The sequence below is a fragment of the Sitodiplosis mosellana genome, unplaced genomic scaffold (genome assembly GCF_009176505.1).
Source record: "Sitodiplosis mosellana isolate CC-2019 unplaced genomic scaffold, AAFC_SMos_1.0 Smas_scaffold_6165, whole genome shotgun sequence".
In the NCBI taxonomy this organism is placed as follows: domain Eukaryota; kingdom Metazoa; phylum Arthropoda; class Insecta; order Diptera; family Cecidomyiidae; genus Sitodiplosis; species Sitodiplosis mosellana.
In genome coordinates this window covers 149,070-176,939 of record NW_022601406.1, presented here as the reverse complement: position 1 = coordinate 176,939, position 27,870 = coordinate 149,070, and the positions used below count along the sequence as shown (strand labels likewise).

General features: G+C 35.6%; 5 protein-coding genes across 6 annotated transcripts; 3 read left to right on the top strand and 2 right to left on the bottom strand.

Annotated features, from left to right (window-relative positions):
* Nucleotides 1–2,624: 2,624 nt before the first annotated feature.
* On the top strand, nucleotides 2,625–3,059 carry LOC129574617 (protein LTO1 homolog). Its single transcript, XM_055456854.1, has one exon. The coding sequence runs from the start codon at nucleotides 2,625–2,627 to the stop codon at nucleotides 3,057–3,059; it is 435 nt and encodes a 144-aa protein (XP_055312829.1).
* A 3-nt stretch (nucleotides 3,060–3,062) lies between these two features.
* Nucleotides 3,063–5,180, top strand: LOC129574616 (probable methyltransferase-like protein 25). Its single transcript, XM_055456853.1, has 3 exons — nucleotides 3,063–3,485; nucleotides 3,611–3,808; nucleotides 4,034–5,180. The coding sequence occupies exons 1-3, from the start codon at nucleotides 3,063–3,065 to the stop codon at nucleotides 5,021–5,023; spliced, it is 1,611 nt and encodes a 536-aa protein (XP_055312828.1). The 3' UTR covers nucleotides 5,024–5,180.
* On the bottom strand, nucleotides 5,081–11,042 carry LOC129574615 (transferrin-like). The gene is made up of 14 exons (XM_055456852.1): nucleotides 10,286–11,042; nucleotides 9,530–9,763; nucleotides 9,014–9,298; nucleotides 8,699–8,856; nucleotides 8,433–8,566; nucleotides 8,171–8,319; nucleotides 7,639–7,752; nucleotides 7,362–7,488; nucleotides 7,006–7,148; nucleotides 6,653–6,898; nucleotides 6,385–6,561; nucleotides 6,074–6,196; nucleotides 5,719–5,858; nucleotides 5,081–5,400 (listed from the first exon to the last, which is right to left on the bottom strand). The coding sequence occupies exons 1-14, from the start codon at nucleotides 10,356–10,358 to the stop codon at nucleotides 5,221–5,223; spliced, it is 2,283 nt and encodes a 760-aa protein (XP_055312827.1). The 5' UTR covers nucleotides 10,359–11,042; the 3' UTR covers nucleotides 5,081–5,220.
* A 2,467-nt stretch (nucleotides 11,043–13,509) lies between these two features.
* LOC129574613 (N(G),N(G)-dimethylarginine dimethylaminohydrolase 1) lies at nucleotides 13,510–16,341 on the bottom strand. 2 transcript variants are annotated; one of them, XR_008688711.1, is made up of 4 exons: nucleotides 16,134–16,284; nucleotides 15,913–16,055; nucleotides 14,497–15,614; nucleotides 13,510–14,410 (listed from the first exon to the last, which is right to left on the bottom strand). XR_008688711.1 is itself a non-coding variant. In XM_055456850.1 (3 exons), exon 3 carries the CDS (start codon nucleotides 15,568–15,570, stop codon nucleotides 14,761–14,763), a length of 810 nt encoding a protein of 269 aa, XP_055312825.1. In that variant the 5' UTR covers nucleotides 15,571–15,614; nucleotides 15,913–16,055; nucleotides 16,134–16,341; the 3' UTR covers nucleotides 13,510–14,760. The 2 variants fall into 2 exon arrangements, 1 of the variants encoding a protein (XP_055312825.1); XM_055456850.1 differs by having other exon boundaries at nucleotides 13,510–15,614; nucleotides 16,134–16,341.
* A 356-nt stretch (nucleotides 16,342–16,697) lies between these two features.
* Nucleotides 16,698–19,015, top strand: LOC129574612 (mitochondrial potassium channel-like). The gene is made up of 3 exons (XM_055456849.1): nucleotides 16,698–17,258; nucleotides 17,436–17,598; nucleotides 17,974–19,015. The coding sequence occupies exons 1-3, from the start codon at nucleotides 16,722–16,724 to the stop codon at nucleotides 18,303–18,305; spliced, it is 1,032 nt and encodes a 343-aa protein (XP_055312824.1). The 5' UTR covers nucleotides 16,698–16,721; the 3' UTR covers nucleotides 18,306–19,015.
* Nucleotides 19,016–27,870: the final 8,855 nt, after the last annotated feature.

The following is a 27,870-nucleotide window of genomic DNA, read 5'->3' as shown; positions in this document are numbered from 1 at the left end:
TATCTGTTTTTCGAAATGCTGCGTTTTTATTTTTTATACATGAGTACATCTTTCAGCGTTCGCATGAACCATTTAAATGGATGGTTCCCCGAACCGCACTGTTCTCTTTTCTCTCGTTCTCTCACTCTAGTTCACACTCTCGCCCGTTTTGGGATCGAGGTAAGGAATATTGATAAACATTTCATACACACATGCATTTCATATTTTTCATTTGTTTCATTTGGTTCACTCTCTCTCTCTCTCTTCCTCCCTTCCTCTCTGACTAGGATGTGTAATTCAGTTGAACGATCCGTTTCAAGTTGTGTATCTTTTGCGTGTGCTTCTATCGTTTGCTCTCTCGCTTGATATTTTTTGTTGTTGTTTGTACTTGGCTCTCGCTCCACATCTTCCGGGAGGTTGGCAAGGGCGGCAGAGGAGACACATTTTCCGATATGTGTGTACGAACGTTTGTTCGTTCGTTCGTTCGTTCGTTCGCTCGCGCGCGCTATCGGTTTGTGTCGAATATTTTGTGTGTGGCTGAATGAAAATATTGAACCATCTCTCTGTGCGAAAGGGTGAACCAGCCAAGGTTCTCTCTTGACTGTGTGTACTATTGCCACTGCTGCTGCTGCTGCTGCTGCTGCTGCTGCTGCTCGCTGCCTCTCGATGGATGGGCCAAAACACACAAGAGAGATGGAACAACATGATGAAAGATGTGTGTATGTGTGTGTGTGTGTGTATGTCATACGGCTCTTTCGTTTCGCTCCCGTATTTTCGCTTGATATATGAAATACTGTTACACTTATTACTTAAATACACTGAACGGGTATTTAAATGCATTCATGCAGAATGTTATGATAAGAAAATTATTTAGACGAGAAGATAAAAAATGTGTTCGCACACATATTAACACGGTTGATGCTGCTGCTGCTGCTGCTCTTGGTGTATGTTGTTCCTGTGCATAGTACACATGCCAGCAGCAGCACACTCTCTCCCTCTCTCTCCTCTCTCTCTCTCTCTCTTTCTTCACCATCTTGCTCCAACAGCAACAGCATCTGGGCCGTCGTTGTCGTACGTTGTTTGTTTCATATCGTACACACTCGTTTTTACCATATTCCATATATCATATCTCTCGCTCTCGAAAACGCTTTTGTGCGCGCCACACGAGATGATGGATACATCGCTCGCAACACGGACAAACAATACATTGCAAACAGCCTCTATTTCGTTCGTTGGTTCTTTTGCGAGTTTACTTACTCGTTTACGCGCGCGCGTGCGCGCGTACCCGTACTCCGAGGCTGCTCTTGTGCGCGCACATATATTCCCTGCTCGCATTTGATCGTAATTGAAGCATTTGAGCGAGCAAATGAAAAAAAATACTAACAAAAAAACAAGACTTGTTTTCTTTACTCTCCACTGTATGTGTGTATGCAAGTAAACGGTAACACAAAACAACAACCATTTATCGGATCGACCAAGCATACTCACATCTTAGTGCATACAAAGTGCACGACAAACGACTATTACTTAAACTCACAATTTTTACGTTTACTCTTCTGTACGAACCAACGAACCCTTTGCAGCAAAACTTAGACATTGATTTGTATTTTTAAAATAAAATGTTCGTGACGAATTATTTGTTATAAATAACAAGTAAATTATCATCATCAACAAGTAGAGAAAAAATGATTGAAAAATGAAAATGCTAAACATTTTGTGTTTCCGTTGATTTTTTTTAAATAACAAAACGAATTTTTAATTTCTGTACATTTTACAAGAAAGTGCAACTACATACTAAGTAAGAACAAAAATATTAAGCTTCAACCGCTCACTTGATATTTTGATAGGAGCTCGCAAATTTTCCATCGAAACTCAATTCATTTGAATTTAATGTCAAATCGAATATTGAAGATTTTCGAAAATATTTGATAGAATATCTCTTTTTTAACAATTTTGGGTCGTTTATTTCAATAATTTTACGAATTCTTTAGAAAAAAACAATCAATATTTTTATGAACAAAGAACACTTCGAATCGTGGAATTTCTTTTTGAAAATGATCCGAAAGTAGTAAGATAAAGAAAGAAAATTTTAAAATTGAAAATTTGAACACTTTCTCTAGTTTTCATCTGTAAACGTTTTAAACATTCATTTCATCATCAAATCCCTGACTTTAAAACAATTTGTGTGTGATTTCAAATAAAAGGGAATGGAACGCCATCTTTTGTAAGTAAAATTCTCATCGAATTTACATCAAATTAGATTTTTACCACATTGAATTCGGCCATTTTTAGGTGGTGACATCTGTCTCCAAAAAAATGAACCGAAATATCCTCTGTAAAAGAAGATTTTTCTTCGTATAATCTTATTTGTTTGAAAAAATTTCATTATGGAAAAGAAGATTTTAGACATCATAATTTTAAACTCGAATTTGTTTCATCTTCCTTTTGAATGGATATTCATGACCATCACGCATCGAATCATTCGTTTCCAGTGTGTTCCCACTAAAATCCTACTGTCATCATCCATGCGAAATGTCAAAACACACCGCAGCAGCACACACGTTGTACATCCAAAAATGCAATTGAATTTGTCATAATTCGTTCGACAGTGAGCACTGGTGTGAACCAGCAGTGTTTTTCTAATCATGTCCACAATTGAAACTCGTTCGGAATCAGAGAAGACGGCATCGAATCGTGATATAAACGATATCTTTGATGATATTGCATTGAGTGAGGAGCGAATAAACGAAGAAAGTTATCAAAAGGGTTTAACCGACGGTCAATCGATTGGAAACACCGACGGATATCATTTGGGCTATCATCGTGGTGCCGAATTGGGAGCGGAGCTCGGTTATTATTATGGTGTTTTGCAATCGTACGCCAATCGTGAACAGAATACAGAGCGTCAACAAAAGTCGATTGATTTAGTGTTGAATTTGATTGGTGAATTTCCTCGGACAAACGACGAAGAAGCCGATATTCTTAGATTGGCCGACACAATTCGTGCTCAATACCGGAAAACGTGTGCTATTTTGAAGATAAACGGCAAATATCCAGAGAGTGATCAGTTGAGCTTTTGAAAAATGAATAAAATGGGCGCAACTATCGAAGTCACCACACAACTGCTGCAAAATCACATTCGAAATACGTTGGAGAAATTTGCATCGCTGTCAGCGATGGCCAATGCTCCGATGATCACTTATTTCACTGAACAACTGTGGAAAACACACATTCCGACGGAAATTCAACAGGAAATTCAAACAAAAGATGATATCAACGATGCAGTTGAGATTTATTGGCAACATTTGAATGCAGACCAGGGTGAGAATGCGACCAATGACAAATTCAAACACTTTCGAGCATTTTTGACCAGCAACAAACAGTTTCATTTGGATAATTTGGACGATGTTTGGGTTTCGCCGGAGAAATTACGACAGATTTTTGATACGGATTGCAGCCGAACATTACCCATCAAGGGATTTATGTCCGATAAGAAAAATCATGAGGTGAGTGAAATATAAAATGAATGAAAAATATCAATTCTTCAAGATTGGAACCACTTTTCTAAGTTAAATGAACGAAAAAAAAAAATGGAATTTTGAAATAAATTATTTGATTTTTATTCCTCTAGGTGCATATAACCGCAGATGTCATCGCAAATATGTGCGCGTCAATGCGAGATCAAAAGGCACTTGGTGTGATTGATGCTGGAGATGGAAAGGGCTACCTATCGACAAGACTATCACTGGAGCATAATATCAAAGTGCTTGGAGTTGATTACAATCCCGGCAACACTCTTGGTGCAATGTTGCGGTCTGAGAAACTAGAGGTATATTTGGAATTCTTCGAGAAAATTCCTTGATCTTTTTTCTATCTTGAAAAGTCTTTATCATATATTTGACGATTGTTGAAATCTAGACATTTTCGTTTAGAAACTGTTACTTCGACCTTTTTGTTCAACAAATTCTCGTCTAAAATTCCGAATCGGAATTTCCGATTGAAAAAAACTTGTTCAGGAATATTTTTCACACACAAAAATCCCTTTCCATTGCAGCGTTATTGGGGCGGTATAAAAACTCGTGCGGAAAAAACTGTATCCAGTGACGTACCCCTGGAGAAGCAAACGCGTCGAAAGCGAAAAGAGCGTCGAGCAGCGGCCATGCAACAGGATATCGAGCCCAAGACTCCTGTCGTCAATGAAAACTACAAGAATGTCACGCATTTCATTACACCTCAAACCGATTTCATTGGATTGTTCAGTGAAAATTTCGGCATTAAAACAAAAGAAGTGCCTGGCTTATGTTTGTCTGGTCTTCATACGTGTGGAAATTTAGCGCCATCATGCCTGCGAATATTTACTGAAAATCAGCAAATTGTTGCCGTATGTAACATTGGATGTTGTTATCACTTGTTGTCCGAACAGTTCAGTACATTCGTGTACCGGGTAATCAGACGTGAACGAAGCCCTGAGTCCAGGCCTCGTAAAGTTTGTGAGCGGCCCGAAGAGGATCCAATGAAAGAAACATTCGGATTTCCAATGAGTCAGTATTTGATTGATCAAAAGACGATACTTGGTCGAAATGCTCGGATGTTGGCTTGTCAAACGGTGCACCGTGTGGTCGATAAAAAAGAATTGCCAAACGCTCATTTGTTCTACCGTGCATTGCTTGAAGTGTTGATACAACGGAAATGCCCCGAGTTCGTGGGTCGCATTGAAGTTGGCCGAATGAAACAATGCTACACTTTTGCCGAATATGTACGAAAGTCGGCCAAACGTAGTCCAGCTCTGCAGTTTGATGATGTCACCGATAACGAATTGACGGAACTTCATAATGAATTTCGAAACGAAGAACGATTTGTGGATATTTATCATTTGATGCGCGTTTCAATAGCGGCAATTGTCGAAAATGTAATTCTACTCGATCGATTTTTATATTTGAAAGAACAAGAACATGCCAGCGATATGTCATATTTGGTGAGATTTTTCGATCCAGTTGTCTCGCCCAGATGCTACGGATTGATTGCGATGAAACATTTTAGATAAACATTCTCGGAGGGAAAAGTGATTTTTTGTAATTATTTAAAAAGAAAAACCACTTGATACATTCATGTTGATATTATTGATCAATTGTTGAAACATATGAAAAGAAAATTATTTTTGAATGAAAAAATAAAATAGAACACGATTTTTAAAACATAAACATTATTTCTTGTTGTATTTTAATTTAATGCGAAAATGGCTTATTGCAGCAATCGACTGATGAGAACAGTGAAAAACACCGTCGCCAGAATGACATGCCCAGTTGGAATGGATTTGAATGCATTGCCACATGCATCAAGCATATTGAATAGATTTTTGTAACTGTCTATGGTTGCTCCCAAATCCTTTTCATCATACGACACCAATTCAACCGTACCGTTCTGAGTTTTTGATGGAAAAGAGAACAAAAAATTAAAATTATTGATTCAAACTTGCATGTTCAAAACATTGATCAGCATTTTTACCCATCGAATTTGACATGATTTAAGTTAAATCATTTGATAACAATTATTTACCTACTCATAAAACATGAAAGATATATTTTAAAAATGCAAAATTAAATTTGTTTTCAACGAAAAATCATTTAAATCATTTTTTTTATCAAATAAATTATTTATGACCTAATTTTTAACATTCAATCAATATCAAAAGAAAGAGCTGAACTAATCAATGTAAAAAATCATTGCAAATAAACTTACATTGAATAACAAATCCTTGTGGCCATCAAAAGTGTTGTAAATTTTGAAATCTGGATCAACTTTTAGGTATTTATCATATGACAACAATGCGTTGATGATACCCTCGGTTTTTGGATTTTTTGGTTTTACGACAATTTCGCCTAAAAATACAAAAAAAAACATGATTGAAGAATGAAAAGACAAGAAATGTGAACGTTGAATATTAAAAGTTTTCAACGATGCTATCGCCCCATGTTCGTAATGTGACAAAATAGTTGAATTTCGAAACTATTTAAAATAAAAACAGTAAATCAGATGAGTAGAGTACATGTGTGAATCGAATTAATGATTAAATGAAATTCAGTCAGTTACTCACTGTCTACGAATGATTGAAGAGCACAATCCGTGTCCACGTCGAAGCCAGTACGCTCGGCAAGTGATCCATTTCGGCAGATGATTTGATAGTCATTTGGATTGATGGCGAGAGCTCTGGCATGGTCTGAATATCGATTTTTTTTTATTATAATAAAATGAGTCAATAAATTATGATTAGTTGAAAATTTAATTTTAAAGTTCGAAATTTAGTTTATGAATGACAAAATCGTAAAAAAAGTTAAATTATGATATCGTTAAAATTGAATGATAAAAATGATTTTCAAATCAAATATCTGAAAAATTAACTCAAACCTTTCAAATCCTTCAGCCCCAGAATGGCCACATCTCCTTTGGTGTGCAAGCAAAATAGGGCACCTTGATCTCCATAGAAGCTATTTGTGCGGTCAGCATTGCAGTTCAATTTGGTGTCATCATTCAAAACGGCGAGTTCATTTTGAAGGCTACTTGTGGTTGAATCAACCCCTTGATCTATTTGATATTCAAACAATTCATGTCATCTTCCATTTTTCCAAAGTGAAAATGGTTCTACTACTGAATATATTGATGAGAAAGGTTATACCTAGAGGAATGAAGTTCGGTGTCGTTTGAGTTTCTGTGGAAGGGCGAACTGCAGAAGTGGCACCTGAGCCAGCATCTGGGCAAAGCGAGCACAAATTAACCTTAGTTTGTCCAACTCCATGGGCTGGATCCATTGCACCAGGCACACATGATGAACCGAAGAAATTACTGAGCATCTTGATGTGATTGCATTGATCCTTCTTGAATAATCCCAGATTTTTGGCGATGTTTAAGAATGATACCGATGCTAAACGTTTTTTTTTTTTTATTGAAGAATTTTTTTTTAGTTCAATGACATTTTTCAATGGCGTTTAAAGAAGAAAAAGCCAAGAGATTTCTCTTTTTGGTACTTACCAATGCCATCAAATTCAGCAATACATGCTTTGGCTTTTCGCAAATCTTCAAATTGTTTAAAATTAGAATTGGTATGAACGACAACCACAGCCGACGCCTGTTTATCGCTTTCTCCATATAAAGCTGTCGTTAAATTGTATGGACTGTGGAATGGAGTAAAAAATCAGTGAAAAAATACATTTTTTTTCTGAAACAACCAAATGACCAAATGTTTCTTATGGCGAAATTCACACGGCGATTCAATGCAATTGGAAGAAAAAAATCCAACACAAAATACTAAGACCTTCCAGTATTTTGAAAAATGTTCGGCATAACATAAGGTAAAGTTAAGCCAAATGTTCGAATTGGTCGCTTACTGTCTTGCAATGTATCCAAGACTCGAATCGATTCCAGTGAAATCAGCGCGTCCTTCATTCACTTCTTCTAGGCAAGAGATAGCTCCTCCAGCAACCGGCTCGTTACATTCAATCAATGGGAAAATACCTTTATGGAAACAGTGAGAAAATTAGTTTCAAGTTATTGAATGAGACATATTTTCAATGAATGGGATAATTCGATCACCCATTCAAATATGAAAATTAATGAAAATAGGGTCGCTGGAGAATAGCGTGGATGTTACTCTAATCAAAATACCTGTTGTGACACCAGCCGTATGAAGCACATCACACTTTTCCTTCTCTTCGATCGACTTTGTGCACCAATTGGCTGTGGTTGAGCATAATGGTAGACTGTAAGGCACTTCACGATCTGAAAATAGATGAAAATCAATCAAAACTCAATTTCACTAACTTGAACAACGCCAGAGCGGCATTTCAATCACTTTTCATTAAGTGTGTCAAAATTGAAAAATGAAGATTAAATCAGTGAAATTTCACAATTCAAATTATAAAAATGACTTTTATGAAGTATAATAATTTTCATATTAATTTGTATGATTTGAATCAAAATACTCAAATCAAAAATTATTGTACATTGATTGTACTCATTTCACACAGATAGGTGGCTAATGATTGGCTTACACCAGTTGTTGGTGTAAACCAAGGCTAAGATAATGCTGGCTAACGAAAAACCGTCATTGGATTAAATAGAAGAAATAATAAAATCAAATTTGGTCACGAATGACTCAAGTAATATGAATTAGGTTTTTAGTTAAAATTTTACGTACAAGGGAAGAAGATATCACGTGGCCTTTGGATGGTTGTTATGACCGGAGTCAAATTGTCAGCGGTTATGATGTCTTTAATAGCACTTTCCCATCCATTCAAACCATAGATCCACCGATTAATTCCTTCCTTTAGTGGAATGCTGTCACCGCTGGAATTCGAATTTTGATTGTGTGTAAGTCTTTTCGGCTGTTACTTTTTGTTTATTGATTGTTTTTTAAAAAAAAATTATATTTTTAGATAAGAAAATCATGTAAAACTAACGCATTAGAAATGATAACAGGCCATGGTTGACGTAGCCATGCACAAGGTGGTTTGGAATTGTCGCTAATCAATTGAAGAGTATCATCTGGGCACAGATAAGCATACTCAGTCTTTAGGTGGGAATACTCAGATAGCTGCAAAAAGATTCAAAAATTTATATTTTCTATTGAAGAAACAGGATTTTCAACGAAATTTAGTCATCCAATTGTGTTTATCTCCATGAAAACAAGCAAAAAGAACAAAATAATAAACAGCGTATAATTTACCGGTGAGAAGAAGTCTTGAGCATCCTGCAGTGAAACGTAAGCAACTTCTCCTTTGTTGAGCAAGCAGCGCAGAGCCTCAATATGCCGATTTTTGTCTGTATACTCACAAGGGCTAGCGGTTGATGTGCACAAATCACAGAATTGTGGGTATTTTGCCTCTATTTAAATTAAGTAGAAAACATTAAAGCATTGTCTTATATAGGAAGAAATCGAACTAAAATCGACTAGAGAAAACTATTTCAAATATTCTTCAATCTGAAAAGAATTCAATAATTTCGTGAAAAAAAAAAAAACGAAAAATATACAAAGACTTACTCAATCTCTGATCTTCTTCCGGATTATTTGACCAAGCACCCGGTCGACAACCGGATCCAAAATGCTTGGCCAGAGCTTCAAGTTCGATTTCAGCGGGTGATTTCAAGGGATCATTACAATCCGGAGCAATGACGCTTCTTTCGAAGTGTTTCAAAAACCGTTCGCTCCATCGTTCAGATCGATCATAATAAAGTCCTGGATGGCAATAGTTTTTGCCCTTCAATCCTTCGATTCCACCTTTATGCGTTGCTTTTACAACCACCACTGATTCAAAGTCACTTGTGTCTGGTTTTGAAAAAAATAACAAAAACATATCGGATTGAGTAAATGTAAATTTTGTATGAGCAAATTTTTCATTATCGTCGAATTCAATATGAAAATGTTCATAGTGTTTATCTAATGATTTTGTTTTCCTCTTATTAAAAACAGATGCCACTTATCAGTATAGAAAGAGTTGTTTTGCGTCATTTCCACATATGAACTCATATCTTTCCATAGAATATGACGCATACTTACAATTTAGCCGGTCGCGATGTCTCAGCTCTTTGAGAACGGTGAGACCGTCATAGTTCAATGCAGCCAATAACAATGTTGATTCAGCGCTGAATATACCAAAGCCGGATGCATCATTCCGCAAGTGTTTGGCACATTCAATGCTGTCTTGAACTCGAACGCATCTTATTTCTTGTGTTTCTCGCGCCAAACGATTGCACTGCTCCTCAAATCCACTAGTTACACACACATGTTTGACTGGATCAAATGATCAAACGCAATTTTGAAAAGAGAAAGATAAATTTATTCATTATTTCGTAAGAAGTGTTCAATACTCATGGAAAAACAATGGTGAATTAATTTCATCCTTTTGTTTGACAGACAAAATTTCACAATTTTTCCATAGAAAAACAATCTGGGAGTAAGAAAACATGGACAATTGAATGAATAATGCCATGTAATATTGTTTTCTGTCAAAGTCCAGCGTCCAATTTTCACATATTCAAACGATGATTCAAATCGATGTTATCGGTGTTGAGATCAATGAATCACCTGCCGCTGGTGCCAACGCATTTATGGAAAAATTCATGCAGATCAGCAATATTTTTCGATGTGAAACCATAAAATTGCATTTCAATTGCGATTCTTTTCATCGACAAAAAAAAACGTGCGTTTCGCGAAAATTGAATGATTTCATTTTGTGACCCAGCCCAAAATTGTTCAATTTTTGTTGTTGTTGTTGTTGAAGGTGTCACTTAATCACAAATAATTCATACTCACTTTTCAATTGTGCTGCGACCCAAAAAAGCTGACAGCTAATCAAAAGCAACACTGGTAATTGTAACTGCTTCATATTTTTACCATTAACACTTTTCGAAATTTTGATTGTTTGTGATAGTCCAAAGAAAAAAATTAGCAATTCTACTAAACTAGGACGGATTTTCGTTCGATGGTTGCACTCCAGGTAACTAATAATCACTGTTTCTCTCACATTTAATTTCGAAAGACAGCAATCGGTGTAAGTGATGGCATAGAATATGCACACACAAATGAAACCACACTTCCTTATCTTATCTACAAACCAAAATACACAACGTTTCCTTTGGGTCGGCCGTTTATTTACGTTTCACTCTTTCATGCGTACTCAGCACACCGTGTGTCAGTACGATTTCTATAGAAAAAAAAATGCATTTAGTCATCCAATTATGTTTATCTCTCACATAGCATTTTGTTTTCTCAGCCAAACCGAAAATCATGGATATTAATCATGGACACCTTTGAATTGGATGTTTGTTCAAAATTCACTGATTTTCCGTTAACCAATACAATGATTGGATTGTGACGATATGTGAACACACAACGTATCGGGTACAACTACACTGTGTAACACGAAAAAAAATTAAATCAGCAATGTTGGACCTATTTTCAATACCGCATAGGGCAGACATCGCATAAAAATTGCACGATATTTTTCTGCTTGTGTTGTCCCATTATCCGATACTGAATAACCGTTGTGCGTCGCAAGGCACTTGCTGTTACATTACTTTTCACTCAATGAAAATCCAGAAGAATCGGAAATTCTTATGAAGCTTGGCAAAATTGGATTAGAAGTTCTGAACAACGGAATTGATTTTATATCAGAGAATAAAATAAGACATTTTTCTGACTACCGACATTTTTTGTTGAGTACCATTTTTTAATAGTGTTTTATTAGATTTAATATTTGGTTTCTCGTACATCAAAATGTATATAAATTTCATCATTAATTGTAATGAATGTGAAATGAATTTAGGAAAATCAAGACAAATCATGAATTTAGAAATCAAAAATGCTGTTTCCATCGTTATTAGTTTCATCGTCGTCATCTTCTTCATCTTTGCATGCTCTCGCTTCCGAGAAAACTCCCTTAAATACGAAACTATTGGTCAGGAAATCAGAAAGAGCAACCGAAGTGTTTGTACGGACATCAGCTACATTCATTGGCGCTCGACGCGTCCTACATCCGAATATTCCAAATTTGAGCTCAATTGATTTGAAGAAAACTTGGTCTTCATCCTCTTTACGCACCAATTTTGAAGCTAAATTCCTTTCAAAACCTCCTGGACTTTGGCTATTTTGCATGCCATTCAAAAATCTTAGCATTGAGTCGATGTGCGATTTCATTGCGATTAGTGTCAATTCATCCGATTGGAGTTGCTTCTGAAGCCGACTGAAGATGAACATAAACAAATCATAGTCTAGAGAACTCTGTAACCGAGGAAATGTATTTCGCAAAATTGATATGATGATTCAATTCTTACTTGTTCTCCAAAATATTAAAACTGTTTGAATTTATCAGCTGGTGAATGTGTTTTACTCTTCTTTCGCTTTCTCTCTTCGGATCTGATGTGAAAAATCGGTATTTTTTTTATATTTATCACATTCATTTGGACTACCGAAAATACAATTTTTGACTACCGAAATGAAATCTTGACTACCGGTTTTGTGCTTGAATCACGCTTATTTTACTCCCTGTTTTATATTTCCACGAATAACAAGCCTAAAAGAAATACAATTTGATTTAAGCTGCAGATCGGTTTCGGTATTTGAAAACGTTAACGATATCGTGGAACGTTGCCATTTCAGATATTATAGAACCGAACATTCGGGGCTATTTTCCGAAACTAAAGCATTTGTTTATTCACTACGTTTGTTTGGACAAACTCGATCTAAGAGCATTGAACAAAGTGCGTGAAAGATTACCTGGAGCATGTAGGACCACAATTTACGTCAATGAAAAGATTTTTTTTTGCAACAAAATGGGCCAGAACAAAGACAAACTTCAATTTGATAGATTGAAACGATCTCAGGCATGCGACTGGGATCAACTGTTCGAGAATGACTTTTGCGGACAATGCGCCAAGCATCCCTACACACCCTAGAAGAAAAGAGAACTGGATTATTCAATTAAAGTTTTATAAAATTTGTAACAAAAGAATAAAAAAAGTTTCTATTTCTAGAAAAAATCGTGAATTTCGAGAAAAAAAAATTCGAGAAAAAAAATTGGCTCATTTAATTTTGATCCTCAAATTTCGAAAATGATCCGAAAAATTCGAAAATGATCCGAAAAATATTTAAAATGATCAGAAACTTTTTTTACAAATTTGATCCGAAAAATTTGCAAAGTATCCGAAAAATATTGAAAATGATCAGAAACTTTTTTTATTAGTTTGATCAGAAAAAAACCTAATTTGATCAGAAAAATTTGGAAACTAGCCGAAAAATATCTAAAATGATCAGAAATCTTTTTTCAAAATTGATCAGAAAAAAAACTACAATGAACAGAACTATATTTAAAAATATCCGATTTTCCACAGTGGTGCTTTTCCGAAAATTTTCCAACCAAATTTTTCTTTTCAAATCTTTTTTCTTAAAAATTACCATCTTTTTTCCTTCTACTCTTCCTCTTTTGAAATCAAATGAAATAAAGAGCCAAAAGGTAAGAACAGCACAAAATTAGGTAATATAACTCATGGTAAAATTATCAAGTTTTCTGGTCAAAATGCGAATTTATTCTGGTCATTTTCGGATATTTTTATGATAAAAATATATTTCTTTCTGATCATATTTCGAAAAATTCTCTGTTAATTTTCGATATATATCTGATAAATTCTATATTTTTCTGATCAAGTTACGAAAAGAGATTCTGATAATTTTAAATATACTTCTGATCATATTAGGTTTTTTTCTGATCAAATTAATAAAAAAGTTTCTGATCATTTTAGATATTTTTCGGCTAATTTCCAAATTTTTCTGATCATTTTAGATATTTTTCTGATCAAATTAATAAAAAAGTTTCTGATCATTTTGAATATTCTTCTGATCATTTTCGATATTTTTCTGGTAATTTTCCATATGTTCGGATCATAATTAATTAATCCAAAAAAATTGAACAAAACTCCAGAATTATCGCCGAACTTTGTTGAAATATAAAAAAAAAAAAACACTATAAAAACACGTAATTATTCATCTGATGAAATTGTATCTTTATTTTCATTGTTTCCAAAAGAAATACTATTGACTGCATTGTGGATTATTGTAAAAAAAAACTCCATAACAAAATGAAGACTTATACATTTCAAAGCAATTACAAGCTAATAATACGGAGATTCATACATTGAACTGCGTCGCAATTCAGTTTGGAATGAATTGTTCATTTATTAATATCTATCGTCCAAAACACACCAAAAAGTCGTATAATTGATAATAACCACAATAATAAATATAAATGCTGACCGAAAATACACATTTGACGGAATTCAGACCGAACACCGAGCAAAAGAAAAAAAAGTTTGTTGAACACGGTGCGTGCGCCCCCTTAAACGTTTTGTAGCTAATCATATGCGTTAGATTCTTAAATCTAGAATTATTCTTCAAATTGGTATAAATTAATGTTCGGCAGAGGCCATTTCGAAAAATGTGAACAATTTGATTTTCCTTGCGATTTATATCGCCTACCAAAATTGTTTCTACATCATCATCAAATTTTCCGAATGGCATCACGCAAAGAGTTAAACTACACAAAAAAAACTCTGATACAAAAATATTTTTGGAAATAAAACTGGATTGCTTGTGATTGAACTGTTGTTGACTGGAAGTATACTGAATTAGGATGGTGATTTGCAAAGTAATTGATGGTTCGGAGAAGGAACAACTCAGAGCCGGAAGGAGGTCTTCTTCTTGGGTCTTTTCAGTTGGCATCTCTTCAACGGTACACACCATTTGAAGAACCAAAACAATTTCTTCTCACTCTGTTTCATTTTCAAGCTATGTTCCTCTACGAATAATTGAAAATGGTCTATTGTTGAAGAAGTCACAACTTGGATGCCGAAAAGGACCTTTTCCTTACTCTGACTTCGAACCAACCTAAAAAAAATCCACAGAAATAAATGGCATATTTGAATTGCTTTGCACAACACTGTTGAATATATGAATTGAATAAGGAATTGTACGTGGTGTGGCTTGTCATTCGCGCATAATTCGGTGGAGTGTGTGTTTGCTGTGTCGAAAAATGTTGTCAACGTTGTTGGGGAGCGAACGTTGTTTTAGAACCAATCAAAAAGTGTTGGTTGATTTGTCAGACGAAAAAAAAGAAGAAATATCATAAAGGATCTTTGGTGCTTTCGAGCGCGTTTTTTTGCCCAAGAACAATTGCCATTTTCGTGTTTAGTAAAACACACACCCTAGCCGAATTTGTGCGAATTTAGTTTTTCATCTTAGAGATTTCGAATGTATTTGGTGCGACGCAGCAGAACTGAGCATGCCGTCAGTCCGGTTGAGTATTTGCCCAGCTGTGAAAATTGTAACGTTTGACGCGGAACATCGATTTTATCGGCAATGACCGCCGACGAAATGGGACAATCTTGTACAGCCCGGTGTATCAATGTACCGTTCACATTGAGCACATTAGCGGCAGATGCTTCGCTCAGCGTCAGTGTTTGGTATGAAAATGTTGCTTCGCGTTCGATTCGTCGTAAAATCTCTTGTGATTCCTTTGTACTGCTGACACACAACAAATCCGGTCCAGCCACGGAAATGTAATACTTCAGATGCTGTTGTTCGGTAACTTTGATTGGAACACATGGATATTCGGGAAAAGCGGCCGCAACCGCTTTTGCACCAGCTTCATTCGTCCACGGCGATAAACCGACGAAGAACTCTTTGCCCGTGAACAGCACATCACCGCCGTCCAATTTGGCATTTGGATCGGCAATTTCAACAATTGGAATGTCTAACTCTTTCTTGAACACCGTTCGAATGTTTTCCGTTTCGTTGGTTCGGTTTGGTTGGCCCGGCCGTGTGATCAGGGCAATGCCATTGCATACGACGGCTGTGTCTTCGACAAATGTGCATTCGGGGAAATTTTCATCGGGCGGCAATTCAATGACATCCAAGCCCAATTCACGCAATAAATTTACATAGGCTTCATGTTCGCGTTTCGCTTCCTCCAAATCAATTTCGCCACGCGTGCGAAACGACAATGGTATCCGACACACTATCGCATGTGTATATCGTGATGATGCCATATTACCAAATAGACACAAAAATGTGCGGCGCGCGCGTTCCGTCTCTAAATGCAAATACAAGCAAGAGAAAAAGAGAGAGAATAAATGGCCTAATATGAATATACACGTACATATCAATTGGACATCACATAAATGGAGCAATTAATTAAATTGATTAATCTACGGCACGGGGTCATCGCGCTTCGTAGCATTCTCGAAATATATTCACTCATTCGGCACATATAAACGGCTTTCATTGAAAACAATTTGCTCTATTGATTTTCTAACTGGCATGGCCTTCACTTGCCACTTTTTCGGAAAATCACCCAAAAAAAAACAGGCACAATTTTTGCGTTGACTTACACTTTATTTACTTGAAGTCGGATGAAGCAACGGAAATCAGGAGTTTTGCTCGATGATTTTGACTGTGATATTTTATCTTATTCGTTTCGAAGAAAATTCGTTGAAATTTTGTCGTTGGCCGCCTATTTTTGTCGCTTCGTTCTCTGCAATGACACCAAACGTTTTTATACGAACAGACCGATCGAAACTATTTAATTCCGCGCGAGATGTGCAAAACTTACCAGTGCCAAATACGGTCGATGTGAGTTATTCGCATTTCAAACGCCAACTTTTAACTAGGAGTTGTCACGCATAAACACATAAACTCGGTCAAAACTAACACCATTGCACACGCACCATTCATTTTGACAGCTCGCACACATACACGGACTCGGTCGCTGTGCATGACATTTCATTGGCAACGTTCAATTCATGTCACGCACGTACATTCAACACCAAATTCCCACTATTGACTTCATGTTCTTCTTTTTTTCTGGTTGCACAATCAATAAAAGAATTCTTTTTATTCATTTTTATTATCTAGAATTTTGTTTCCAAATTTATTTTTAGCTGAAAAAATTGGTTGACATTTTTCACGATGCGCCCGCGTTCACTGCGTGCACTCACAGTTGCTATGTGAATGTTCATAACAACATATGTCATTTCGGACCGTAAACAAAATCCTAAAGCCGCACGTTGACAATGTCATTCAGTTTTATCGCTAAAAAAACGATAAGCTCGCACTATTTGATGGTTGTTTTGTTTTTGTTGTTTTTTTTTCTTTCGAATTGAAAATTTAGTTCTATTGAAATTGACACGGAAATTTTTAAATGTCTAAAAACGTAGCGAATCAATTGGTGTGCAAGTATGGTTTTGGTCGTATGGTAAACTGCAGAAGAGTTAATGGATTGGCTGATACTCGAATTTTAAACACAAATTACCATCATTTGATATGGGGTGGACAGAGTACGAGTTTTTTGGTGAATTACCGTGACTTTAGCACTCGACAGCCATTGTCCTCAGCAACGTCGTCAGTTCTTCCAAAAATCAACGCTCTGCTCAACGACACCAAAAGATTTACTCCAGTCTCAACGAATATTATTAGCGGTGGCAAATCACTGTTCCGACGCCAATGGGATGCATTCTTCAATTGGTACGATGAAATTTCACACACAAACGAAGTACGTGAAGCTCATAAGCAAGTCGAAGAACTGCAAGACAAACTGAGCCAGGCCCAAAATTTGCGGCGTGATGTTTCCAAGGAGCTTAGTGACATTCGATATGAATTGCAAACGTGCTATGCCGATCAAGCCAATTGCCCTAAAGGCGATCCCAGATTTTTGGAGCTCATTCGCAGAGAAATTGAAGTGAGTTTGAGGAATTTGAAGAAGAAAAAAAAGGAAAATTTCAATTTTGAAACAAGTTTTCAAGTCTCTCATCATTCATCGTCAAATTCATTTTATATTGTGGTGGTTGACAAAATTGGATGAAATATTTGGTTTTTTTCATTAACGGCGTTAATAACCCGTTTCATTTTCTTCCAGATTTCCAACAAAGAAAAGCAAAAAAATGAGGAATTCAGTTTGCTGGACAAAGCCGAAAGAGATTTGTTCATATTGATGCAGTCAGCTGTGAAAACGTCACATGAAAAGGAGAAAATTCATACGAATTCGGCAAAATATTGGTCAATTGTTGGATCATTAGCAGGTAAAACATCGCAAATTTGACCGATTAAAGACTAATGCTCGATCGTTTTGGTCGAATTTTACATTTTTTTCATTCGTAAATTCTTTATTTTGAATGAAATTGATGATGCCTCTGAAATCATAGGCTTATAAATATATGTCAGATTGATACATCAAATAATCTTTATTATCAATTGTTTGCCATTGTACTTGTTGTTTGAGTTTGTTCATGAAATTCCAAAACTAATTGTGGATTAATTTCCATTCACAATTTCATGTTCTGGAAAAAAAAAGAGTCATATGAAAAAAATGAATGGCTAATCAATTGAATGAAACTGTGGATTGGAATCCAATACAAAAATCTATTTAAATAATTAACCAATCAATTTCCTTTCAGGTGCTCTTCTCGGAATTTGTGGTACTGCTTTTAGTTTTTATAATCGAAATGATCTGTTGTCCGACATAAATAAAGAGTTTGTTGTGATTCGAGCCGATACAAAGTCAATCAGCGAACAGGTGCAATTGCTTGTTAATGAGCAGCGAGAATTTCTACAAGGCCAGCAGCAACGCGACAGGGAACAACTCGAAAATGAAGCTCGAACAAATGTTGCTGCGTCAAAAAGTCAACAAGCAATTAGTCAAAGCAGTGAATCGTGGATCCATTGGATCGCACGTACAACTTATGTGATTAGTATCTATAGATATTTTGTACCTAAAACGGTGGAATAAAACCAAAAATTTCGTTTTCTCATAAATGATAAATTGCATTTATTTGGATTTTGGATTCAATTTTTTTGTTATCTGTTATAAAATTGTTAAAGTTGAAAAAAATTCAAAATAATTTAATTCAATTTATTATGAATCTCGGAGAAAATGAGAAGAAATGGAATTATTCTTGGGAAAAACACATTCTATTGTATTCTTTTGACTAGAATATTGGAATTAACACCGAAATACATTAAGATTTGATGAAACCGAAATGAAATTTTGTCGTTGATGACCAAAACTTTGTTGTTTCAATGAAAAAAAAAATAATAGAAATTATAGAATAAATGAAAAAATCACAGAAATAATAGAAACTCGTCACAAATATTAATTTTCAAACAAAAGCTATCCGTCGAAAGGTAATTTGAATGCTGCTACAATTTGATTCATCAATCAATTACTTTTGAGGTGTAAAATTAGTTGCAAAATTATCCAAAAAAAAAAAAATATAAAACCAATGAAACCGATCTATCTAAGCCGCATACTTGTCACTGTTGTAATTTAAACCGCAAACGAAACCGTTGCTAGCTGCCATTCGACGGATTATAGTATTAAACACACCTGAAAATTTGCTCACCTCGTCAACAATGTGCACAGGTCAACAGCAAATTCTAAGATGTGAGCAATAATATAGGGAAGTGTCTCTCGCGCTTTGGTCACGTAACGGCAAACCCAAATGTCATATTAATCCCATCCACTACCATATCCATTTAATAGAATGTGTCGACTCGAGGCCATGTGCTGCAAGGGCTCATATCTTCAACACACCTGAAAATTTGCTCACCTTTATTTTCAATTACGATTTTATCGTAAAGGTTCAGCACAACTTTCAGGCTCGTTCACGACATGCCCATTTGGTTTGACGATCGAAAAGCATATTGCCGAAATCGAAGCAGTTGATATAAATTCAAAAAGAATCTTCTCAAGCCAAATGATGGATAAATTCAATTCTTGGTGATCAAATATTTCGTAATGAATCATTACAAATGATTGAACATTGTCAACTCCTGATAAAATAAAACGCTTTATGAAAACTGCGAATGTTTCAAACAATTACTAAAACACAATGATCCGAGCCGTTCCTTGCAAAGTAGTTCCTTGTCCAAGTATATAAATTCACAGTTGCATTAAAATGATGAGCTACTCCTGATTTATGGCCATTAAAACAATGGCATTCCTCGAGGGTCTTTAACGAAGACTAAAAAAACGGAGGACATGAAATGTAATACGAAAATATATTCGGTGGTTTTTAACACAATGCCAAGCTATAAATGAGAATTGAGCAGAAACTAAAGTAGTTTGAACAGAAAAAAAAGAACACATCCAAGCAATGATGGAACAAAAACGTGCGAGTAAAGGTTGGCGCGGGTGGCGAACTGTAGAATACGGAAAGCGAAAGAGAGAAAAAAAGGTCGAGCGCGACACAAGAACAAACATATACATAACGCAATCATCATGAAAGCCGGCCGCACCTCAATGGATAATATTTACTATTCGGAATTGATTGTAATAGAAGCGAAGAGAGAATGCCACTCATTTCGCGTTGACTGTCGTTGTTTCTCGCTTGTTGTTGTTTTATTCTGCTGCCATTATTTCATACATGGACACGCTCGTTCGCGAGATAACCGAAAGGTGATTTTTAAATAACATTTAGCAATGGGAATCGATTACTGCAAGCAGCCTAATGAATGCATTAATTAGGTAATAAATAACGATAACGGAGAGAGAGTGAGAGAGAGAGAAGAAAAATTGCAGAAAATTCACATATACTATGCGAGGGAGAGGTTGCTTGGCTATTCGAGCTGTGCGCGAACGATATGCGTGTATGGTCACGATATTTACAACGGATCAATTTCCTAATCTCGATTCAATCCATCAAAAATTAGAAAAAAAAAACGGCAAATGAAGAAAATCGAATCGATTTTCAATTGGAAATCGAAATACATTCAGATCAGCTGAATATTTTACACCACTATGACCGACTGTATCTTTCTCTCTCTATCTCTCGCTCGGCGCGCGTGTCTCTGTGTGCCTTTCTATTATTATTGGTTTCTGATTGTTACTGGACATGGCACGACGATTTCTCGATTAATAAAAAAAAACAAATGGAAGTTGGCGCATTGAATTTCATCAGCGGGATTTATGCTTCAATGAATTCAATGTATTCAGAGTTTGAGCCGCCCGTGTGTTGTGAATGCGCATGATACCAATTTAATCCCAGTTTTTTTTTTTTGGTGACTTACCTAATAACAATACATATAGATTGAAAAGAACAAACAAAAAACGAAGCAAACTTCTCACATATTCAATTTACCTTCGATTTGCACTAGATTTTTCGAATCACACACAACAAAGAAACCAAATTTGTTAATACAAATGCATATTAAAATCATAAACATTAACGAATGGAATAGAAAACCCACTGACTTGAGTGATTGAAGCCAATTTCATTTGAAATTTTGCAAATTTCATTCCAAATTCAACGAAAACTTTTAAATTTAAACGAATTTTGATTAAAAACATCTATTTTTTGTCATTTGTGTCAAACAAATTGCATGTTAACACCGAAAATGAACCGAAGAAAAAAATTAAACTAATTCAACTGAAACAAATCCAAATGAACTTTGCACGACAGAAAAAAATGAAGTTATTTTAAACAACTGATCGATGATCACACCGTTCAAACGAATAATAAAGTAAATAAACTGATGACGGAGTGAAAATTTTTCGAGTTTTTTCATCCAATAAATGACGAATGAAACAACAACAGTTTTTTTACTGTTCTGAATCGGAAAAATGTTAATGTGGTTTTAATTGAATATTTTGAAATGAAACCACCGAAACGGCTAATTTTTTCTTCTTTTTTGTTTTAAAATTCATGTCGTTTGTGCTGTTTAAACGGAAAAAATTAAACTTGTAAAAAAATGGTCAAAAATGACGTTTTGCCCCAAACACGAAATTGGTGTTGATTGAATGATGAAAATTGTATTTGTATCCAAGGGAAGAAAAGAACTTAATCCAATTAAACTTCAAATGTTGCGTTTTTTTTCGTATTTTCTTTTTTGTCATCGCGAAACAACTAAATAACAACGAGAAAATTCTTTTTTCGACTGAAAAAAATGCACGGCACTTTGATTTCGATAACTTTATGTCTCAAAAAAATTAAATTGCCAATATTTGTTTCGAAATGCTGCTTACTTTTTCAACGAACATTTCGATCTAAATCGGATGTGTTGTGTATGTGTGAATCCAATGAAGTTCAAAATTGTTGCGATTTTGGTAATCAGAGTGCGGTTGTTGTTGTTTGAAATTGATCGTCGAACGGTTACCTGAACACTGAAATGCCTTTGACCGATTCGCGGCGTATTTATTTGGATTCCGTTTAGTGGAATTTCTTTTTTCATTCTCTGTCGAATGTGTAACATTCGTGCGGTGCTCTTTAGTTTTATATAATAATATTTTGTGTGCTGGGGCTTGTTGTGTGTAAATCAAAATGCGCTCGCGCATATTCAAATTGAAGGTAAGGCTATTGAGAATGAAGAGCGCACATGGGAACGAACACTGACGACGACGACGACGACGACGACAACAGCCATACGTTGTCGTGTTTTATGGGGCAAAGACACCCATACACATGCACGCATGTCAAATTCGTTATATGACCGTTTTGCTCTGGTCGCGAATTGCAACATTGTTTGATTGGCCCGTTCTATTATTTTCTCTTCGTCCGTTCCCTATATTTTCTTTAACTTTATGTGCCATTTATCCTGTTAATATCTTTATGAAATGGCCAAAGACGAGAAACGGTGCCTATGTAACGGTCCTTTTTGGATTTTCTTGCTCGAGAATGTGCGCGTGGTTTTTTTTTATAAAAGTAAGTTGGAATAATTGGTTGTTGACTTTATGTGTTTGCGCTAAACGATAGAAACCGCTTCGATGAAAAGGAGGAAAAGAAGAGTAGGAAAAAAATAGGATGGGCCCAAGGGATGACTTTGAATTCATGGCAAATTACATGATTTTAATGAAACCGCGGCGCTCGCTGTCCTCGCTGACAGTAATTTCCCATTGACCGATTTCCAATACTTTTTTTCCCTCGTTCGTTCGGCAAATGTGGATTCTTTTTCCTTAGCTATTTTTATTCCAATAGATTTATTATCGCCGCTTCGTTTGCTCTTGATTTATGCGCAAATGAGCCGAGACACAAACGCTTTGATCAAAACTCATTACGATTCATTGGCCCAAGAAACACACCGTGGAACACAATCGAAGCAAAAATTTATTTTCATTTCAGACTAAAAAATGGCATCGGTTATTAACGTAATCATTGAATGAATTGACCGGCGCACGCAACATCCCAAATTCATCATATGCACATTTTGACAATGGTGGTGGTGACAATGTCATAGCGATTTTATTCGAGCTTTCACCGCGATCTTTTTTTTTGGTCGTAGAGTGGAAAGAATGATGTGCCATTTTCAGCAAGCAGAAGGCACAAGACAAAAGTTAGAGGATAGATAGAACGTAAGAAAAAGGAATGCGAAAAGCAAAAAAAAATGGATATTGACCGTTTCAATGGGCTTTATTTTGGTATTTGGCCAATTGTAACTTATTAAAATCTTCTTTTTTTGCTCTAATGTCATGCCTCTTCCAGCTTTAAATTTCATAACGACTCCATTTAGGACAAAAATCCCCTATTTTAGTCGGTTTCCCGCTTTTACACGTTTCTTTTTTCAAACAAATTTGTTTGAATTTCAACGTCAAAGTCTTTAACAAACATAAAATGGAGTAAATAAGTTGTAAATCACTTTTATTCTTCCGGAGAATGAACGAAACAACGGTTTCGCTTAATTGGAAACTAAAATTTTCATTTAGGTGAAAATATGTTTGTCAATTCTAATGCGTTTCAGGAAATCCGTTCATATTTTTCATTGCGTCACATCTTTATTTGCGTTTTAGATCGTTAAAAGTGCAAATGAGACTTTGTAAATTTGCTAAGTATCAAATGGATTTGTTAATGGTCAAGAAGAAAATGGACATAGTTTGAGTTGATCTAATGAAAGATTTTGATTAGCGCAGGTACAAAGAATAAAACGTGTCGAATAATGAAAAGCGATCAAAATTACGACTCAATAAAACACAATTTCAATTCGAACGACGGCGCGTGCATCGGCCAACTGTTAAGTGATCCATTTCGTCATTATTATCATCATCGCCAATCATTCGGAGCAAATTGATTGACATGTTTGGAATAGGTGGCGTTGGTTTTTTTTTCTTCCTTTTCTTTGTGTCTTGTTAACAGTTTTAAGTGCTTTGAAAAGTTCAGACGCTCCATAAAAACGGTGTGTGGTACGCTTATGTGCCTTGATTAGGACATCAACACCGTTGCATAAAATCGTTTATGGTTCGTCGCATTTAATCGGGTTATTTTGTTGCTGATTCATGATGCATAATGGACATTCTAAGGAGCAGGAACCGCCGGCTTCAACCATTTAACCACGTCATTTCCATCATTTACGCTAACACATCCAATATTATGCAGAGAATGGATCCAAAGTGGCAAGCGATGCATTCGGTTTGTTTTTGTTTGTCGCGTGTGTGTGTATGGGTGGGTGATGGGCTGCCATTTAATGAGGTGGCCGAAAGTGATTTGATTTTGCAGTCCCGTCCCAAATTGGTGCAAACACTTTTTATTGAGCGTAAACAATCACATACATTTATGAGCGCCCGCGCACAAAACCGTCATCAAAAACCGTTGAGAAGAAAAAATGTATATGGGGAACCTTTTAAAACGATGACATTTACGTGCCCTTTTGCAAAGAACAATTTCATTTTGGGAATAACAAAGAAAAAATCGTCTTTTCTTCGATTTTTTTTTTCATTTTTTCTTCTTATTCATCCCTTTTTAGGTTTCGATAATGAAGCACTTTGCATTTCTTTCAAGTTTCTCAGTTTACAATATTGCAACATTTAGAGAATGAAGATTTTTATGTTTTCTTCAATGTGAAGAATGGAATTCTTTTGGACGCAACAACCATTCTCATCATAAGTGAGGAAAATGATTTTTCACTAAAAATACAAGAGTAAGAATTACAAAACTGCGCATAAATATCGGAGCAAATATGAATCCTGCAATATAGTTACGTTAAAATACCACAATAGACACCTAAATTAGGAAGTTCATCGTAGCACATCGCTATACGTATAGTGAAATTCAGCAATTCCTGCGGAAAAAAGCAACGAAAAATACCAGAAAGAAAACCAAAAAAAAAACAAGAAATAACTGAAAGTATAGCTGAAAATACACATGAAAATTCATTCTGGAAAAACTGATTCATTCACCAGAGACAGTGAAAATGTCAACCGACTGCAAATCGAAATGGATACCGCTTTGGTATTCTTTGCAATCAACAAAGTAAGTTGGGATTCCTCCATATTTTTATCATATTTTGAAGTAAATCGAAGAAAAATGCCAAAGAAATGTGATTTACTCCGGCAACAAACTAACCACCTGATTCAATCACGAAATTGAAGCAAACTCCAGAAATGTTGCAACATTTTATCAAATTCCATACTTTGCAATCGTTTTTTTGTCTTTGTATCGGTTACTCATTTTGTTTGGTTCAACGAAATTCTCCAGTTAAAAAAAATCAAGTTTCAAAGATCGGTCGAAACGTTTAGTGGAATGTGGCGGTTAATTTCAGTGTAAATGAGCTACAAAAATCATCGATTTCACATTAATTTTCGGAAAAGATTTTCCATACACATTTGCTGGTGGCAGAGCGAATAGAAGCAAGTTGGACGCCTCAAACACAAAAGGAAGATTACACACACGATTCGCCCGTTACATTTCATTGTATTGAAGTGACTAATACATTTTAGATGACATGCAATAGTTGGGTGTGTCTTCAGCCAGCGACAATATACATTGCACTGAACAAAAGCTAGACCGAAAAAAACTATGTACGACACGCAGCAGCAGCAGTTGAGTATAAAATAAACTGTTCGTTGAAAAGAAAATTCTCACTCACTCTTCCTCCATATAACACGTACCAATTGCATTTCATTTAAAATTCGATGTAAATTTTGAGTTTATGTTGTACATTTTTTTTCCTTCGAACCGGCGACAAAAATGTAATTTATCAGATTTGCATGGGGGGCATTTTGTGATGCATTTGCTTAATTCTTGATTACCACACTTGAGTACCATAAAGCGTTAATTTATTCGATGCATTAGGAAAAATAGTTGGAATTACTCGTTGTCATTGAATGCGAAAGTCACACAGTGAGTTAGAGAGAGAGAAAGAGAGAGAGAGAGAGAGAGTAGAGAGTGTGTGTGTTTGTATTGTGAGCGGTAGCCCCGGTCGCTATTATGCGACAATATTTATGTGCCGGTTAAGAGCCATCCAATTGACGGTTGAATGCGGCGCACTATCAAAATCCGTAGCTTTTGCGACCACACCTCATTGTACAAACCAATTTTCTGAATAAAATCGAGGCGAAAGACGAAGAGAAAAGAGACAACCGAAACGATACCGAAAACAACAACTACATGAAGAAGACAAAGGGAGCCAAGTAAAAAAGAGAGACGAAAAGTGTGTACCTTGATAAAAAAAAGTAAGCGCGAGCACCACTTTGACCAAAATATGTCAAACCACCTCATCTAGTTGGGCATAATGAGTATACTACTCGATTGTAGTCCATTACCAAGCATTCACCTAGCACATATATTGATCATAACTTCGCTAAAAAAAACGACCATCATATACTTTTCTCGGGTGTTTTTTTTCGTTTCGAGACCATCGACGTCGATTCGCGTACGTTTGGTAGTAGGTATTATATAACGGGCGACACGTAGATGGGCACATCGGAGCAAGGAGTGGCCATACCTTACCATTGTTTCTATCGATTTGTGCTTGAGCACATTTTTTCTGTGCCTTTTTTTTGTTCAGTTGAAATTTCAGTCGACAATTTTCGATTTGCTTTGAAAATTCGATCGATTCAGATCGATGCATTGAGATGACCTCTTCCGGTTTATCGAAAATGGATGAAAAATGATCAGTTGGTGGAATAAGTTTCTGGGCGATCGATTTGCAATGAGGAGCAAATGTTGAAAATTGAAAAATGAAGAAAATGTTGAAGAAAAATGGGAAGAAACAGAAGAAAATCGGCATTCAGAGCGAAATATTAATGGGGAGGAAAAGAAAGACAATAATAAAAAAAAATGATTGAAAAATTTGGAAAAAAATAGAAAAAAATGAAGGAAAGGTGTAGAAAGAGGAAGTGAATCGAAAATGGGGAGAAAAAGAAAGAGTAGAAGTAGAAACTGACAAAAGGTTCAGAAATGAAAAAGAAAGAAGTGATCAAAAAGAGAAAAGAAAAACATCCGTCAATATTCAACTAAGCAAACTGATTTTTACTCAACTCATCAAGAAAGCACTTTGTTTGGGTTTCATTGTACATTAACAGATTGGTTTTTTCCCTATTAATTGTAATTTCTTGGTAATTCTTTTATCATCTTCAAAATATATATATTATATATATATATATATATATAATATTCCTAGGTGTTGCATTTATTAAGATGTTACATTTCATTTTAATTCATTGCAATTTGTTTTTATATTCATTTCATTTAAACAAAAACAAAAATGAAGCCATTGTTGCGCCGAAAATGGTCGAACTAAATTAACTCTTACAATAAAACCGTTTAAATAGTTCAGTCTTGTCCATAGTTCCGGAAATGCGTAAAAAAAATAAATGAACTAGAACACTGCATATGACATATCTATTCGTGAGACGTAAAAGAATGTATGTTTTTTTGTCGATTTATATTTTTGAAAAGGAAAGTATGTTTTCTGTTGATTCTATCTGCGTTAAAAGGAAGTATGTTGGCATCCCGTCTAGCCTCCGCGGTTTTTCACGGTTTCCGCGGAACTGATATGAGATAACAACTTGGTGTCTTCGGCAAAGTTGTAGTACTTGAGGTCTCCTATAACATTGCTGAAGACATCTATCTCTTATCTCTTATCAGTTGCGCGCAAATCGCGCACATAAAAAAGAAAATTTTATATAGAACTTTTTTTTCTTATCATTTTTTGCGTTTTTCGCGGAACTGATAAGAGATAAGTGACTTCAGCAATGTTATAGAAGACCTCGAGTGCTACAACTTTGCCAAAGACATCAAGTTGTTATCTCTTATCAGTTCCGCGGAAACCGTGAAAAACCGCGAGGGCCCGCTAAAAACGAACATACATTCTTTTAACCATTATTAGTTGCAATGAAACATACTTCTCATTATTGCTGCGAAGTTGAACAAACTTGCGTTCTTTTACGTCTCACTAATAGATATATTTGATCTACGATATTTGTTTTCCATTTTCATGTTATAGTTTCTCAATAAATTGTTGTTTCTTTTTCGTCGTTTCTTTCATTTTTTTTTTCTTCCAAATGCACAATTCTCTAAAGCTTATTTATTCATTTCTACTCGCCTACTAAATTGAGTATTCCAAAATAAATACTCTGATCATGT

Excerpts from the sequence above, each read along its gene's own strand:
- LOC129574616 (XM_055456853.1), top strand. The coding sequence starts at position 3,063 with ATGAATAAAATGGGCGCAACTATCGAAGTCACCACACAACTGCTGCAA. Across the intron at positions 3,486-3,610 it reads CCGATAAGAAAAATCATGAG|GTGCATATAACCGCAGATGT; the intron begins GTGAGTGAAATA and ends TTATTCCTCTAG. Across the intron at positions 3,809-4,033 it reads TGCGGTCTGAGAAACTAGAG|CGTTATTGGGGCGGTATAAA; the intron begins GTATATTTGGAA and ends TTTCCATTGCAG.
- LOC129574617 (XM_055456854.1), top strand. The coding sequence starts at position 2,625 with ATGTCCACAATTGAAACTCGTTCGGAATCAGAGAAGACGGCATCGAAT.
- LOC129574612 (XM_055456849.1), top strand. The coding sequence starts at position 16,722 with ATGTCTAAAAACGTAGCGAATCAATTGGTGTGCAAGTATGGTTTTGGT. Across the intron at positions 17,259-17,435 it reads TCATTCGCAGAGAAATTGAA|ATTTCCAACAAAGAAAAGCA; the intron begins GTGAGTTTGAGG and ends ATTTTCTTCCAG. Across the intron at positions 17,599-17,973 it reads AATTGTTGGATCATTAGCAG|GTGCTCTTCTCGGAATTTGT; the intron begins GTAAAACATCGC and ends ATTTCCTTTCAG.
- LOC129574613 (XM_055456850.1), bottom strand. The coding sequence starts at position 15,570 with ATGGCATCATCACGATATACACATGCGATAGTGTGTCGGATACCATTG.
- LOC129574615 (XM_055456852.1), bottom strand. The coding sequence starts at position 10,358 with ATGAAGCAGTTACAATTACCAGTGTTGCTTTTGATTAGCTGTCAGCTT. Across the intron at positions 9,299-9,529 it reads ACATCGCGACCGGCTAAATT|ACACAAGTGACTTTGAATCA; the intron begins GTAAGTATGCGT and ends TTTCAAAACCAG. Across the intron at positions 5,401-5,718 it reads ACAAGGATTTGTTATTCAAT|AACGGTACGGTTGAATTGGT; the intron begins GTAAGTTTATTT and ends TCAAAAACTCAG.